The 16,258-nt window shown below is 41.4% G+C and overlaps 2 protein-coding genes across 4 annotated transcripts; both read left to right on the top strand.

The window, feature by feature from the left end:
• The first annotated feature begins 1,490 nt into the window (after positions 1-1,490).
• Positions 1,491-5,113, top strand: LOC121576428 (ADP-ribosylation factor 4-like). Of its 2 annotated transcripts, none has more exons than XM_041889572.2 (6): positions 1,491-2,078; positions 2,254-2,334; positions 2,456-2,565; positions 3,077-3,148; positions 3,545-3,590; positions 4,311-4,397. In XM_041889572.2, the coding sequence occupies exons 1-6, from the start codon at positions 2,012-2,014 to the stop codon at positions 4,313-4,315; spliced, it is 381 nt and encodes a 126-aa protein (XP_041745506.1). In that variant the 5' UTR covers positions 1,491-2,011; the 3' UTR covers positions 4,316-4,397. The 2 variants fall into 2 exon arrangements, with proteins under 2 accessions (XP_041745506.1, XP_041745499.1); XM_041889565.2 differs by lacking the exon at positions 3,545-3,590 and adding an exon at positions 4,974-5,113 and having other exon boundaries at positions 1,500-2,078; positions 4,311-4,439.
• A 3,887-nt stretch (positions 5,114-9,000) lies between these two features.
• Positions 9,001-13,718, top strand: LOC121576418 (ADP-ribosylation factor 4). Of its 2 annotated transcripts, none has more exons than XM_041889554.2 (6): positions 9,001-9,791; positions 9,967-10,047; positions 10,169-10,278; positions 10,736-10,807; positions 10,853-10,898; positions 11,617-11,703. In XM_041889554.2, the coding sequence occupies exons 1-6, from the start codon at positions 9,725-9,727 to the stop codon at positions 11,619-11,621; spliced, it is 381 nt and encodes a 126-aa protein (XP_041745488.1). In that variant the 5' UTR covers positions 9,001-9,724; the 3' UTR covers positions 11,622-11,703. The 2 variants fall into 2 exon arrangements, with proteins under 2 accessions (XP_041745488.1, XP_041745479.1); XM_041889545.2 differs by lacking the exon at positions 10,853-10,898 and adding an exon at positions 13,225-13,718 and having other exon boundaries at positions 9,141-9,791; positions 11,617-11,745.
• The last annotated feature ends 2,540 nt before the right edge of the window (positions 13,719-16,258 follow it).

Genomic DNA, 16,258 nt, shown 5'->3' with positions numbered 1-16,258 from the left:
ACCATCTAAAATTTCTAAAAAACTGTTTTTGCTTTGTCATTATGGGGTATTGTGTGTAGATTGATGAAGGGAAAAAAACAAATTAATCAAATTTAGAATAAGGCTGTAACAAAATGTGGAAAAGGTCAAGGGGTCTGAAAACTTTCCAAATGCACTGTATCTGATGTTGTAATATAAGGCATTACATTATATCATATTATTTCAAGCTTCTTAGTGTTACAGATCGATTTTGATTGATTATTTATTGGAAGTTTGTTTTATCCATGTTTTAAAGTCTGTCAGTTTATATAGACCTAAGCCAAGGTCAACTCCCTTATCTGGTCAGAGAACAGACTAGAAGAGACACAAATGTTTATAAAAAGGTGAATTTGTGTATGTTTTGTTTGTTTGTAGGCATGATAAATTATTCATAAAACTACTTCGAAACTGGAAAGAGATTACATGGTATTCTGGTCGCTTTTGACACTGTTTATTTTTTATATATTTTTTATTCCATGGCAGAGACTAGTCTAGCCCACGTTTCCTACTGTGTGGGTTGCTACAATGTTTCCTACTGTGTTGGTTGCTACAATGTTTCCTGCTGTGTAGGTTGCTACAATGTTTCCTACTGTGTAGGTTGCTACAATGTTTCCTGCTGTGTAGGTTGCTACAATGTTTCCTGCTGTGTGGGTTGCTACAATGTTTCCTACTGTGTAGGTTGCTACAATGTTTCCTGCTGTGTAGATTGCTACAATGTTTCCTGCTGTGTGTCCTCATACTGTATGTAGCTAAGACCTAGTGACAGACTATAATCAAAGACAGTACAGTATGAAGATATGCTAAAACTGCTTCTCCGATAGATATCCCGATCACACTTGTAGGCGATGTCACGGCGACTATGGCTAACTAAAGTCATGCATAGAAACACGTCATCGTCTCGCGCCAAACTGCGAAAGTTCAGGCCGTCAAATCAAAGGCACTTGTTCGATATAAAGTTGCTTTTGACGAAAATGAAAACGTGTCAGCTTGTCACGTTCACGAGTTTGGAGTAATACCATGTTCTACTACTTAAAACATTGGCACGAATCTAGGCTGTGCTTTTAGATTTCAAGAAAATTAACAACTAAGGAAGAATTTTTCACTTCTATCATTGACCTCTCAAACTCAAAACCCCGGCCTTGTCTGTTTCGCCAGCGTTCCCGGAAGTCTCGCGATGTTCCGCCTCTGGGTTTAGAAACTCTGTGCAATAATAGCTTTCATTTAGAGGAAGTAATTTTTATGTGAATGAACAACACACTAGTATCTCATTACTAAATGGTTTGTCTTTATTTCATCACAGTTGCTTTCTCTGTTATTTTGCTTGAATAGGGAGCATTGTGAAATTCGCACACACACACACACACACACACCGAGGAGTTGACCTATTTCTCTGTAGAGCCGACGACAGTCACACGAAGCAACCTGGAGGCAATTTCTGTTGCAGATGCAAGTAGCAAGTGACATGTTCTCAAGCAACTTTGCTGATACACGAAGCAACTTAAACGCGATTGAAATTGACTCACGAAGCAACCCAGATGCAACTCTGTTGCCAGCAACAAAAATTGCATTACAGGTTGTTTCGTGTGACATCGACTTTAACTTCAGACAGTATTTAGATAACAGTGAATGAATAGCAGCCTTGTAGACCAATCAGATTATATCTCTACACATGAGAAACATTACAACATCCTGTATTCCGAGGCCAACAAAGTGAAAGTGACGTGGAGGAAACGGGTAGAGAGGAATCGGAGCAGTCACTTGCATGTTGTACCTGTGTGACCAGGCTGAAATGACAGTGCGCTGTGTTGGTGTCCCGTTGCACCTGTGGCTGAGTAGACTATATAAGCAGCGCAATGCAAACCGGTTGTATAAATCTGTGTGTGCCGCTGTCTACCCCTGCAGAATTGGTTGAAGAGCGAGATTGGCTGCTGCAGATCGTGACATTTTGCTCCTTTTGGATTATTTGATAAAGCAAAACATATTTTTAGCAATAATGGGTGTTATGGTTTCGCAACTCTTCTCTCGTTTCTTCGAGAAGAAACAGATGAGAATTCTGATGGGTAAGACTTATTTACAATTTTGTTAATGACATTGTGTTATTATTACAATGTTGCAATGTATTTGTTACAATGTGTGAAAACATTTACTTTGTTTGATTGATTTTACATAGGCCTATATTATACGCATATTATTAATATTACTTAGGTTTTAAAATGATCCATATTGTTCCCACAGTTGGGTTAGATGCTGCAGGGAAGACCACAGTCCTGTACAAACTAAAACTTGGAGAAGTTGTCACTACTATCCCCACTATTGGTAAGCATTGATTGATATATAGGGTATATGCACTGATTGACAACTTGCGCTTCATATATGTATTTGACCCAGGACTGCTAGACAGAGCATAGCTGAATGTCCTTTGTGCTGATCACCATAGGGTTCAATGTGGAGACGGTTGAGTACAAGAACATCAGCTTCACGGTGTGGGATGTAGGTGGTCAGCACGTCATCAGACCTCTGTGGAAGCATTACTACCAGAACACTCAGGTAGGACTAACCCTAACACTCTCAACTAACTCTAACCCTAACAATCTCAACTAACCCTAACCCTAACAGCCTCAACTAACACTAACATCCTCAACTGACCCTAATAGCCTCAACTAACCCTAACCCTAACAGTCTCAACTAACCTTAACCTTCTCAACTAAGCCTAACCCTAACACTCTCAACTAACCCTAACTCCAACAGTCTCAACTAACCCTAACAGCCTCAACTAACTCTAACAGCCTCAACTAACCCTAACAGCCTCAACTAACCCTAACAGCCTCAACTAACCTTAACAGTCCCAACTAACCCTAACCCTAACAACCTCAACTAACCCCAACAGCCTCAACTAAGCCTAACCCTAACAGCCTTAACTAAACACTCAGGTATCCTAACCCAAACAGCCTTAAATATGGGATCCATTTCAAATCCAGTCAATTCAAAAAATGAACTCAAATTCAAATTTTCCTCATTCCTTAAAAGCGTGTGTCTGTGTTCCAATGTCTTCATCCAGGGTCTTATATTTGTGGTAGACAGCAACGATCCTGAGAGGATAAATGATGCTACAGAGGAACTACAGAACATGGTGAGTCATCTGTCCTTCCATTCATTTGTCCTTCCATTTGTCTCCCGAGTGGCGCAGTGGTCTAAGGCACTGCATCGCAGTGCTAGCTGTGCCACTAGAGATCCTGGTTCGATTCCAGGCTCTGTTGTAGCCGGCCGCGACCGGGAGACCCATGGGGCGGCGCACAATTGGCCCAGCGTCGTCCAGGGTAGGGGAGGGAATGGCCGGCAGGGATGTAGCTCAGTTGGTAGAGCATGGCGTTTGCAACGCCAGGGTTGTGGGTTCGATTCCCACGGGGGCCAGTATGAAAAAAATAATGTATGCACTCACTAACTGTAAGTCGCTCTGGATAAGAGCGTCTGCTAAAATGACTAAAATGTAAAAAATGTAAATTCATCTTTCCACACTTTCCTATAGCAACTCTTAAGTTTGCTGTTGGCCACCGGAGAGGAGCGTAGTAACGGTATAGTGTGACCTTTCTGATTACCTACAAGGAATGTAATAATACAGTAATATGACTGTTCTAATAGATATAGAAGATAGTGTTTTCCTGTTTAATGTGACTGTTCTGATTCCCTGTGTTCTGTGTTATCGATCCTCCACACAGGATGCAACCACAGATAAAACAATGAGACAGATATTTCACCGGATGTATAAATGTGAAGCATCCGCTTAGCGTTTCCACTCACTACCAAATATGGTAGTGAGAGGAAGCCCACTGGCCGGCAGTGGGAGAAGATGGAACGACATGGATTTTGGCTGACATTCTGCAAATTTTCTCATCAATTAAACATTTGATCTTAATACAGTTTTCTGTTCCCAATACTAAAATCTGTTATGAACAGAGTGGACTAAGTTTTGTAGATTTTACCCTTTGCAAAAGTTTTAAAAAATTGCGTTGTTTAGAAGGGGAGTGCAAAGGCGAATTTAGTTATTGCACACGTGCACTTCACAGAGGAGGCGTTCCCTAACGGAAATATGCAGATTTATGCTAGAACGCGTGCCCACCTCCTTGCTTGTTCTACCCACTATGACTCATTTGTTCCCACTGGAAACGACAGGCTGTGGTCTATCTTGGTTTAGTTGTAAAAATAATTGATGCAACATTACAGAGAAAAGTGTAATAACTCAGTGAGTGCTGTGGCTGTTCTGATTCCCTGTGTTCTGTGCTGTTAACCCACAGCTTGAAGAGGACCAGCTGAGAGATGTAGTTCTGCTGGTGTTCGCCAACAAACAGGACCTTCCCAACGCCATGTCTGTCAGTGACATCACAAATAAACTGGGACTGAGTAAACTTCAACTGAGTACTCCTGTAAGTATGACCATTTAGAATCTCTAAGGTTTCACAAGCCAATTCTAACTAGCGTTAGTGCAATGACTGGAAGTCTATGGTATCTACTAGCATGCTAGCAGTTAACATGCTAGCAGTTACCATAGACTTCCAGTCATTGCGCTAACACTAGTTAGCAATTGCGCTGACGCTAATTAGCAACTTCCTTCAAACTGCATGCAGAGACATAAAAATGGTATCCACAAGTTCACCTGACTCTGGGGAAGTAGATAAAGGGCTTAATTCCCCAAATCCTGATGTATCCCTTTAAATGTTAAACATGCTACAATGCGCCTCGGATTGAATCCCTGCCCAGATTTGGTAAATAATGCACTCTGACTGTTTGTCCTCTCTCCTCAGTGGTTTGTCCAGGCTACCTGTTAATGACTGACTGTTTCTCTTCTCTCTTCAGTGGTTTGTCCAGGCTACCTGTTAATCACTGACTGTTTGTCCTCTCTCCTCAGTGGTTTGTCCAGGCTACCTGTTAAGGACTGACTGTTTCTCTTCTCTCCTCAGTGGTTTGTCCAGGCTACCTGTGCGACCATGGGTTCAGGTCTGTTGGAGGGACTGGACTGGTTGGCTGACCAGCTTTCCAAACGCTAACTAGCTGAGTTGGCTCCGGGGTGAAGTTTCCCTTAGGTACAGATCTAGGATCAGCTTCCCTCCCCCCAATCCTAACCTTAACCATTAGTGGGGGAAATTTAAAACTGACCAGATCAGTGTCTAGGGTCAACTTCACCCTATAACAGCTGAGCTGAGGCCTCCTTAAGAACGACCAAGACACAACGTTTACTGAAGGACAACCATACATTCAGAACAAAACATTTACATTTACATTTTAGTCATTTAGCAGACGCTCTTATCCAGAGCGACTTACAGTTAGTGAATACATATTTTTTTATACTGGCCCCCGTGGGAAGTTAGATGTGCCTTTCTGAAAAGTTTCCATTTGTTTTTATTTTTTTCTAATGCACTCTAATGTATTGCATAGATTGTAACATGGAAAGTTATAAATGTTTTATATTTAAATTATTTTATCACTGAATGAATGTAAGCAGATTCTTTATCAATCCCCCTGTATTTATTTCCTGACTTCCGATACCTCACTACCTCTAATAAAATCATGGTGTGTAAATGTATCTGCAGTCATTTTCTTTGTGGGTGTGGTCACTCTGCAGATGGAAGTGGAACAATTCAGAAACAACAAATACAATACAATTATTTCAGTAACTTGTGATGGAGAGCAAGACTAAAGGTCATCGGGGACATATTATTTGGAAACATATTAACGATGCGATATCGACATCTAGTGGTAGGATTTCACAATTGCATGGAGAATGTCTGACAGCGACCCTTGATTAAATAAACAGTATGATGTATAAAAACATTTAAACCACAGTATATAGCTTATTTTCCAATAAACAGCATTGTGCTGAGACAGCGATCTCCCACTGGGCACACACTGGTTGAATCAACGTTGTTTCCACATAATTTCAATGAAATTATGCTGAACCAACGTGGAAAAGACGTTGAATTGACGTCTGTGCACAGTGGGCTTCAATTTCCCCTAAGGGAGATGTAAATTAGGACTAACCGAGGATTAACCTTTACAGTGTGGGAGAATAATCGCTCAGTCTCATTTGTCATTTTGGGGCCAATAAAGGAAATCATGCTTCTAATCGACAGTATTTAATACTGTTTTCCTAAAACGAAACAGACATGGCCTCACCAGTGTTGTTTTGGTAATTATTAACTAGAAGGCCTACTACGTACAGTGCATTCGGAAAGTATTCATTCATTTTGTTACTTTACAGCCTTATTCTAAAATTGATTAAATTAAATGTTATCCTCATCAATCTACATACAATACCCCATAATGATGAAGCGAAAACAGGTTTTTAGAAATCTTAGCACATTTATTAAAAAAAAAACAGAAATACTTTATTTACATAAGTATTCAGACCCTTTGATATGAGACTCGAAATTGAGCTCAGGTGCATTCTGTTTCCATTGATCATCCTTGAGATGTTTCTACAACTTGACTGGAGTCCACCTGTGGTAAATTCAATTCATTGGACATGATTTGGAAAGGCACCACCTGTCCATATAAGGTCCCACAGTTGACAGTGCATGTCAGAGCAAAAACCAAGCCATGAGGTCGAAGGAATTGTCCGTACCGCTCCGAGACAGGATTGTGTCGAGGCACAGATCTGGGGAAGGGTACCAAAAAATGTCTGCAGCATTGAAGGTCCCCAAGAACACAGTGGCCTCCATCATTCTTAAATGGAAGAAGTTTGGAACCACCAAGACTCCTAAGAGCTGGCCGCCCCGGCCAAACTGAGCAATCTGGGTAGAAGAGCCTAGGTCAGAGAGGTGATCAAGAACCCGATGGTCACTGAAAGAGCTCCAGAGTTCCTCTGTGGAGATGGGAGAACCTTCCAGAAGGACAACCATCTCTGCAGCACTCCACCAATCAGGGCTTTATGGTAGAGTGGCCAGACGGAAGCCACTCCTCAGTAAAAGACACATGACAACCCGCTTGGAGTTTGCCAAAAGTCACATAAAGGACTCTCAGACCATGAGAAACAAGATTCTCTGGTCTGATGAAACCAAGATTGAACTCTTTGGCCTGAACGCCAAGCGTCACGTCTGGAGGAAACCTGGCACCATCTAAAATTTCTAAAAAACAGTTTTTGCTTTGTCATTATGGGGTATTGTGTGTAGATTGATGAAGGGGAAAAAAACAAATTAATCAAATTTAGAATAAGGCTGTAACAAAATGTGGAAAAGGTCAAGGGGTCTGAAAACTTTCCAAATGCACTGTATCTGATGTTGTAATATAAGGCATTACATTATATCATATTATCTCAAGCTTCTTAGTGTTACAGATCGATTTTGATTGATTATTTATTGGAAGTTTGTTTTATCCATGTTTTAAAGTCTGTCAGTTTATATAGACCTAAGCCAAGGTCAACTCCCTTATCTGGTCAGAGAACAGACTAGAAGAGACACAAATGTTTATAAAAAGGTGAATTTGTGTATGTTTTGTTTGTAGGCATGATAAATTATTAATAAAACTACTTCGAAACTGGAAAGAGATTACATGGTATTCTGGTCGCTTTTGACACTGTTTATTTTTTTATATTTTTTATTCCATGGCAGAGACTAGTCTAGCCCACGTTTCCTACTGTGTGGGTTGCTACAATGTTTCCTGCTGTGTGGGTTGCTACAATGTTTCCTACTGTGTGGGTTGCTACAATGTTTCCTGTTGTGTAGGTTGCTACAATGTTTCCTGCTGTGTAGGTTGCTACAATGTTTCCTGCTGTGTAGGTTGCTACAATGTTTCCTGCTGTGTGGGTTGCTACAATGTTTCCTACTGTGTAGGTTGCTACAATGTTTCCTGCTGTGTAGGTTGCTACAATGTTTCCTGCTGTGTGGGTTGCTACATTGTTTCCTGCTGTGTGGGTTGCTACATTGTTTCCTGCTGTGTAGGTTGCTACAATGTTTCCTGCTGTGTGGGTTGCTACATTGTTTCCTACTGTGTAGGTTGCTACAATGTTTCCTGCTGTGTGGGTTGCTACAATGTTTCCTACTGTGTGGGTTGCTACAATGTTTTGTTTTCATGATTTCTACAATTTTAATTAGTTTAATTTAGAGAACAGCAAAAACATGCAAAAATTACCCCAGCCATTAGAACAATGGTTGCTGTAGCTTTCACTTCAGTCGATCTACAAACACATAGCCTATTAGCTATATACTTTTTTTTGTAGTTTTACAGCTAATTTCCTGCAATTCTATAGATTTTGCATTGGGGTGGGGATAAATGTTGGCAGATTTAAAGCTAATTTCCTACAATTCTACACATTCTGCCATAATTTTTGCCATGTTAATAAGACATCTGAGTGAGACTGATCAACAAAATCAATGGGGGGCCCGCTGGAGGTCAGCGCCCCTGGGCACCCCCCACTGATGACGTGTTTTTGTTATTCTAAAAAATAAGGTCCAGACCTCGGTGTCCTCATACTGTATGTAGCTAAGCCCTGTTTACAGACTATAATCAAAGACAGTACAGTATGAAGATATGCTAAAACTGCTTCTCCGATAGATATCCCGATCACACTTGTAGGCGATGTCACGGCGACTATGGCTAACTAAAGTCATGCATAGGAACACATCATCGTTTCGCGCCAAACTGCGAAAGTTCAGGCCGTCAAATCAAAGGCACTTGTTCGATATAAAGTTGCTTTTGACGAAAATGAAAACGTGTCAGCTTGTCACGTTCACGAGTTTGGAGTAATACCATGTTCTACTACTTAAAACATTGGCACGAATCTAGGCTGTGCTTTTAGATTTCAAGAAAATTAACAACTAAGGAAGAATTTTTCACTTCTATCATTGACCTCTCAAACTCAAAACCCCGGCCTTGTCTGTTTCGCCAGCGTTCCCGGAAGTCTCGCGATGTTCCGCCTCTGGGTTTAGAAACTCTGTGCAATAATAGCTTTCATTTAGAGGAAGTATTTTTTATGTGAATGAACAGCACACTAGGATCTCATTACAAAATGGTTTGTCTTTATTTCATCACAGTTGCTTTCTCTGTTGTTTTGCTTGAATAGGGAGCATTGTGAAATTCGCACACACACACACGGAGGAGTTGACCTCTTTCTCTGTAGAGCCGACGACAGTCACACGAAGCAACCTGGAGGCAATTTCTGTTGCAGATGCAAGTAGCAAGTGACATGATCTCAAGCAACTTTGCTGATACACGAAGCAACTTAAACGCGATTGAAATTGACTCACGAAGCAACCCAGATGCAACTCTGTTGCCAGCAACAAAAATTGCATTACAGGTTGTTTCGTGTGACATCGACTTTAACTTCAGACAGTATTTAGATAACAGTGAATGAATAGCAGCCTTGTAGACCAATCAGATTATATCTCTACACATGAGAAACATTACAACATCCTGTATTCCGAGGCCAACAAAGTGAAAGTGACGTGGAGGAAACGGGTAGAGAGGAATCGGAGCAGTCACTTGCATGTTGTACCTGTGTGACCAGGCTGAAATGACAGTGCGCTGTGTTGGTGTCCCGTTGCACCTGTGGCTGAGTAGACTATATAAGCAGCGCAATGCAAACCGGTTGTATAAATCAGTGTGTGCCGCTGTCTACCCCTGCAGAATTGGTTGAAGAGCGAGATTGGCTGCTGCAGATCGTGACATTTTGCTCCTTTTGGATTATTTGATCAAGCAAAACATATTTTTAGCAATAATGGGTGTTATGGTTTCGCAACTCTTCTCTCGTTTCTTCGAGAAGAAACAGATGAGAATTCTGATGGGTAAGACTTATTTACAATTTTGTTAATGACATTGTGTTATTATTACAATGTTGCAATGTATTTGTTACAATGTGTGAAAACATTTACTTTGTTTGATTGATTTTACATAGGCCTATATTATACGCATATTATTAATATTACTTAGGTTTTAAAATGATCCATATTGTTATCACAGTTGGGTTAGATGCTGCAGGGAAGACCACAGTCCTGTACAAACTAAAACTTGGAGAAGTTGTCACTACTATCCCCACTATTGGTAAGCATTGATTGATATATAGGGTATATGCACTGATTGACAACCTGCGCTTCATATATGTATTTGACCCAGGACTGCTAGACAGAGCATAGCTGAATGTCCTTTGTGCTGATCACCATAGGGTTCAATGTGGAGACGGTTGAGTACAAGAACATCAGCTTCACGGTGTGGGATGTAGGTGGTCAGCACGTCATCAGACCTCTGTGGAAGCATTACTACCAGAACACTCAGGTAGGACTAACCCTAACACTCTCAACTAACTCTAACCCTAACAATCTCAACTAACCCTAACCCTAACAGCCTCAACTAACACTAACATCCTCAACTGACCCTAATAGCCTCAACTAACCCTAACCCTAACAGTCTCAACTAACCTTAACCTTCTCAACTAAGCCTAACCCTAACACTCTCAACTAACCCTAACTCCAACAGTCTCAACTAACCCTAACAGCCTCAACTAACCCTAACAGCCTCAACTAACCCTAACAGCCTCAACTAACCTTAACAGTCCCAACTAACCCTAACCCTAACAACCTCAACTAACCCCAACAGCCTCAACTAAACCTAACCCAAACAGCCTTAAATATGGGATCCATTTCATATCCGGTCAATTCAAAAAAATGAACTCAAATTCAAATTTGCCTCATTCCTTAAAAGCGTGTGTCTGTGTTCCAATGTCTTCATCCAGGGTCTTATATTTGTGGTAGACAGCAACGATCCTGAGAGGATAAATGATGCTACAGAGGAACTACAGAACATGGTGAGTCATCTGTCCTTCCATTCATCTTTCCACACTTTCCTATAGCAACTCTTAAGTTTGCTGTTGGCCACCGGAGAGGAGCGTAGTAACGGTATAGTGTGACCTTTCTGATTACCTACAAGGAATGTAATAATACAGTAATATGACTGTTCTAATAGATATAGAAGAGAGTGTTTTCCTGTTTAATGTGACTGTTCTGATTCCCTGTGTTCTGTGTTATTGATCCTCCACACAGGATGCAACCACAGATAAAACAATGAGACAGATATTTCACCGGATGTATAAATGTGAAGCATCCGCTTAGCGTTTCCACTCACTACCAAATATGGTAGTGAGAGGAAGCCCACTGGCCGGCAGTGGGAGAAGATGGAACGACATGGATTTTGGCCGACATTCTGCAAATTTTCTCATCGATTAAACATTTGATCTTAATACAGTTTTCTGTTCCCAATACTAAAATCTGTTATGAACAGAGTGGAATAAGTTTTGTAGACTTTACCCTTTGCAAAAGTTGTTAAAAATTGCGTTGTTTAGAAGGAGTGCAAAGGCGAATTTAGTTATTGCACACGTGCACTTCACAGAGGAGGCGTTCCCTAACGGAAATATGCAGATTTATGCTAGAACGTGTGCCCACCTCCTTGCTTGTTCTACCCACTATGACTAATTTGTTCCCACTGGAAACGACAGGCTGTGGTCTATCTTGGTTTAGTTGTAAAAATAATTGATGCAACATTACAGAGAAAAGTGTAATAACTCAGTGAGTGCTGTGGCTGTTCTGATTCCCTGTGTTCTGTGCTGTTGACCCACAGCTTGAAGAGGACCAGCTGAGAGATGTAGTTCTGCTGGTGTTCGCCAACAAACAGGACCTTCCCAACGCCATGTCTGTCAGTGACATCACAAATAAACTGGGACTGAGAAAACTTCAACTGAGTACTCCTGTAAGTATGACCATTTAGAATCTCTAAGGTTTCACGAGAGAATTCTAACTAGCGTTAGCACAATGACTGGAAGTCTATGGTATCTACTAGCATGCTAGCAGTTAACATGCTATCGGTTACCATAGACTTCCAGTCATTGCGCTAACACTAGTTAGCAATTGCGCTGACGCTAATTAGCAACTTCCTTCAAACTGCATGCAGAAAATGGTATTCACGAGTTCACCTGACTCTGGGGAAGTAGATAAAAGGCTTAATTCTCCAAATCCTGATGTATCCCTTTAAATGTTAAACATACTACAATGCACCTCAGATTGAATCCCTGCCCAGATTTGGTAAATAATGCACTCTGACTGTTTGTCCTCTCTCCTCAGTGGTTTGTCCAGGCTACCTGTTAATGACTGACTGTTTCTCTTCTCTTCTCAGTGGTTTGTCCAGGTTACCTGTTAATGACTGACTGTTTTAATGACTGACTGTTTGTCCTCTCTCCTCAGTGGTTTGTCCAGGCTACCTGTTAATGACTGACTGTTTCTCTTCTCTTCTCAGTGGTTTGTCCAGGCTACCTGTTAATGACTGACTGTTTGTCCTCTCTCCTCAGTGGTTTGTCCAGGTTACCTGTTAATGACTGACTGTTTGTCCTCTCTCCTCAGTGGTTTGTCCAGGCTACCTGTTAATGACTGACTGTTTGTCTTCTCTCCTCAGTGGTTTGTCCAGGCTACCTGTTAATGACTGACTGTTTCTCTTCTCTCCTCAGTGGTTTGTCCAGGTTACCTGTTAATGACTGACTGTTTGTCCTCTCTCCTCAGTGGTTTGTCCAGGTTACCTGTTAATGACTGACTGTTTGTCCTCTCTCCTCAGTGGTTTGTCCAGGCTACCTGTTAATGACTGACTGTTTGTCTTCTCTCCTCAGTGGTTTGTCCAGGCTACCTGTTAATGACTGACTGTTTCTCTTCTCTCCTCAGTGGTTTGTCCAGGTTACCTGTTAATGACTGACTGTTTGTCCTCTCTCCTCAGTGGTTTGTCCAGGTTTCCTGTTAATGACTGACTGTTTGTCCTCTCTCCTCAGTGGTTTGTCCAGGCTACCTGTTAATGACTGACTGTTTGTCTTCTCTCCTCAGTGGTTTGTCCAGGCTACCTGTTAATGACTGACTGTTTCTCTTCTCTCCTCAGTGGTTTGTCCAGGTTACCTGTTAATGACTGACTGTTTGTCCTCTCTCCTCAGTGGTTTGTCCAGGTTACCTGTTAATGACTGACTGTTTCTCTTCTCTCCTCAGTGGTTTGTCCAGGTTACCTGTTAATGACTGACTGTTTGTCCTCTCTCCTCAGTGGTTTGTCCAGGCTACCTGTTAATGACTGACTGTTTCCCTTCTCTCCTCAGTGGTTTGTCCAGGTTACCTGTTAATAACTGACTGTTTGTCCTCTCTCCTCAGTGGTTTGTCCAGGCTACCTGTTAATGACTGACTGTTTCTCTTCTCTCCTCAGTGGTTTGTCCAGGCTACCTGTGCGACCATGGGTTCAGGTCTGTTGGAGGGACTGGACTGGTTGGCTGACCAGCTTTCCAAACGCTAACTAGCTGAGTTGGCTCCGGGGGTGAAGTTTCCCCTAGGTACAGATCTAGGATCAGCTTCCCCCTCCCCAATCCTAACCTTAACCATTAGTGGGGGAAATTTAAAACTGACCAGATCAGTGTCTAGGGTCAACTTCACCCTATAACAGCTGAGCTGAGGCCTCCTTAAGAACGACCAAGACACAACGTTTACTGAAGGACAACCATACATTCAGAACAAAAGTTAGAAGTGCCTTTCTGAAAAGTTTCCATTTGTTTTTATTTTTTTCTAATGCACTCTAATGTATTGCATAGATTGTAACATGGAAAGTTATAAATGTTTTATTTTTAAATTATTTTATCACTGAATGAATGTAAGCAGATTCTTTATACCTCACTACCTCTAATAAAATCATGGTGTGTAAATGTATCTGCAGTCATTTTCTTTGTGGGTGTGGTCACTCTGCAGATGGAAGTGGAACAATTCAGAAACAACAAATACAATACATTTGTTTCAGTAACTTCCCTCGTAATCCCTGAAGGGTCTGTGTGATGGAGAGCAAGACTAAAACTCACGTGTACATATTATTTGCGAACATTAGAAAATGTTTATGTTTAAACTTAGTCTCCTTCTCAAAATGTGCATCAGCCAATTAAAATCGTTGACGTAGTTGCACGTGATCAAACGCTATATGTTAGCTGCTCCCATCAGATAACCTGGCAGACTTAGCCAGAGAGGAACAGTTAAAGAAAGATGCCCAACTCGGCTGAAAATCTAGCTCCCTCCAGCAGGTGGCGTGTTTAAATTTTTTCGCCCACTAAGTAAGGAGTTTTTGTATGGAGGTCAATGAGTGTCTAATTTGGCCAACAACAAAAATGTATGGCTTATTTGCTCTGTGGGGTTTATTTAATTGAATAGAAGTTTCATAACGCTTAGGTTGTTACGAGTGTACTGTTAGTGAGCATTTCTCCTTTGCCAAGATAATCCATCCACCTGACAGGTGTGGCATATCAATAATAATAATAATAATATGCCATTTAGCAGACGCTTTTATCCAAAGCGACTTACAGTCATGCGTGCATACATTTTTTTTGTGTATGGGTGGTCCCGGGGATCGAACCCACTACCTTGGCGTTACAAGCGCCGTGCTCTACCAGCTGAGCTACAGAGGACCACATACTAACAAGAAGCTGATTCAACAGCGTGATCATTACACAGGTGCACCTTGTGCTGGAGACAATAAAAGGCCAATCTAAAATGTGCAGTTTTGTCACACAACAGATGTCTCAAGTTTTGATGGAGCATGCAATTGGCATGCTGACTGCAGGAATGTCAACCAGAGCTGTTGCCAGAGAATGTAATGTTAATTTCTCTACCATAAGCCGCCTCCAACGTCATTTTAAAGAATTTGGCTATACGTCCAACCGGGCTCACAACCGCAGACCACGTGTATGGTGTCGTGTGGGTGAGCGGTTTTTGCTGATGTCAACATTGTGAGCAGAGTGCCCCATGGTGGCGGTGGGGTTATGGTATGGGCAGGCATAAGATACGGAAAACAAACACAATTGCATTTTATCAATGGCAATTTGAATGCACAGAGATACCGTGACGAGATCCTGAGGCCCTTTGTCGTACCATTCATCTGCCGCCATCACCTCATGTTTCAGCATGAAAATGCACGGCCCCATGTCTCTATACAATTCCTGGAAGCTGAAAATATTCCAGTTTTTCCATGGCCTGCATACACACCAGACATGTCACCCAATGAGCATATTTGGAATGCTCAGGATCGACATGTACGACAGCGTGTTCCATTTCCTGCCAATATCCAGCAACTTCGCACAGCCATTGAAGAAGAGTGGGACAACATTCCACAGGCCACAATCAACAGCCTGATCAAGTCTATGCAAAGGAGATGTGTCGCGCTGCATGAGGTCACACCAGATACTGACTGGTTTTCTGATCCACACCCCTACCCTTCCTTTTTTACGGTATCTGTGACCAACAGATGCATATCTTTATTCCCAGTCTCGTGAAATCCATAGATTAGGGCCTAATTTCCTTATTTCAATTGTCTGATTTCCTTATATAAACTGTAACTGAGTAAAATCTTTGAAATTGTTGCATGTTCCGTTTATATTTTTGTTTAGTATAATATCATAGACAGGGCCATAGCCAAGGTCTTGAGTTTTAGTGAATTCCAAAGAAAGTTGAAGCTCATTTTCTGTATTTCTATACAATTTAAAAACTCTAAAATGCTATTTGGAGAACAGCAAAAACAGGCAAAAATGACCCCATACAATGGCTTGCGAAAGTATTCACCCCACTTGGCATTTTTCCTATTTTGTTGCCTTACAACCTGGAATTAAAATGGACTTTTTGGGGGTTTGTATCATTTGATTTACACAACATGCCTACCACTTTGAAGATGTAAAATATTTTTTCTTGTGAAACAAACTTGAGTGCGCATAACTATTCATCCCCCCTAAGTCAATACTTTGTAGAGCCATCTTTTGCAGCAATTACAGCTGCAAGCCTCTTGGTGTATGTCTCTATAAGCTTGGCACATCTAGCCACTGCGATTTTTGCCCATTCTTCAAGGCAAAACTGCTCCAGCTCTTTCAAGTTGGATGGGTTCCGCTGGTTTACAGCAATCTTTAAATCATACCACAGATTCTCAATTGGATTGAGGTCTGGGCTTTGACTAGACCATTCCAAGACATTTAAATGTTTCCCCTTAAACCACTCAAGTTTTGCTTTAGCAGAATGCTTAGGGTCATTGTCCTGCTGGAAGGTCAACCTCCGTCCCAGTCTCAAATCTCTGGAAGACTGAAACAGTTTTCCCTCAAGAATTTCCATGTACAGTGAGGGAAAAAAGTATTTGATCCCCTGCTGATTTTGTACGTTTGCCCACTGACAAAGAAATGATCAGTCTATAATTTTAATGGTAGGTTTATTTGAACTGTGAG

The sequence above is a fragment of the Coregonus clupeaformis genome, chromosome 1, assembly GCF_020615455.1.
Source record: "Coregonus clupeaformis isolate EN_2021a chromosome 1, ASM2061545v1, whole genome shotgun sequence".
NCBI lineage: Eukaryota > Metazoa > Chordata > Actinopteri > Salmoniformes > Salmonidae > Coregonus > Coregonus clupeaformis.
The sequence above is the reverse complement of the archived record's forward strand: the minus strand, read 5'-3'. Positions and strand labels throughout refer to the sequence as shown.

Excerpts from the sequence above, each read along its gene's own strand:
- LOC121576428 (XM_041889565.2), top strand. The coding sequence starts at position 2,012 with ATGGGTGTTATGGTTTCGCAACTCTTCTCTCGTTTCTTCGAGAAGAAA. Across the intron at positions 2,079-2,253 it reads ACAGATGAGAATTCTGATGG|TTGGGTTAGATGCTGCAGGG; the intron begins GTAAGACTTATT and ends TTGTTCCCACAG. Across the intron at positions 2,566-3,076 it reads ATTACTACCAGAACACTCAG|GGTCTTATATTTGTGGTAGA; the intron begins GTAGGACTAACC and ends GTCTTCATCCAG.
- LOC121576418 (XM_041889545.2), top strand. The coding sequence starts at position 9,725 with ATGGGTGTTATGGTTTCGCAACTCTTCTCTCGTTTCTTCGAGAAGAAA. Across the intron at positions 10,279-10,735 it reads ATTACTACCAGAACACTCAG|GGTCTTATATTTGTGGTAGA; the intron begins GTAGGACTAACC and ends GTCTTCATCCAG. Across the intron at positions 11,746-13,224 it reads AACTTCAACTGAGTACTCCT|TGGTTTGTCCAGGCTACCTG; the intron begins GTAAGTATGACC and ends TTCTCTCCTCAG.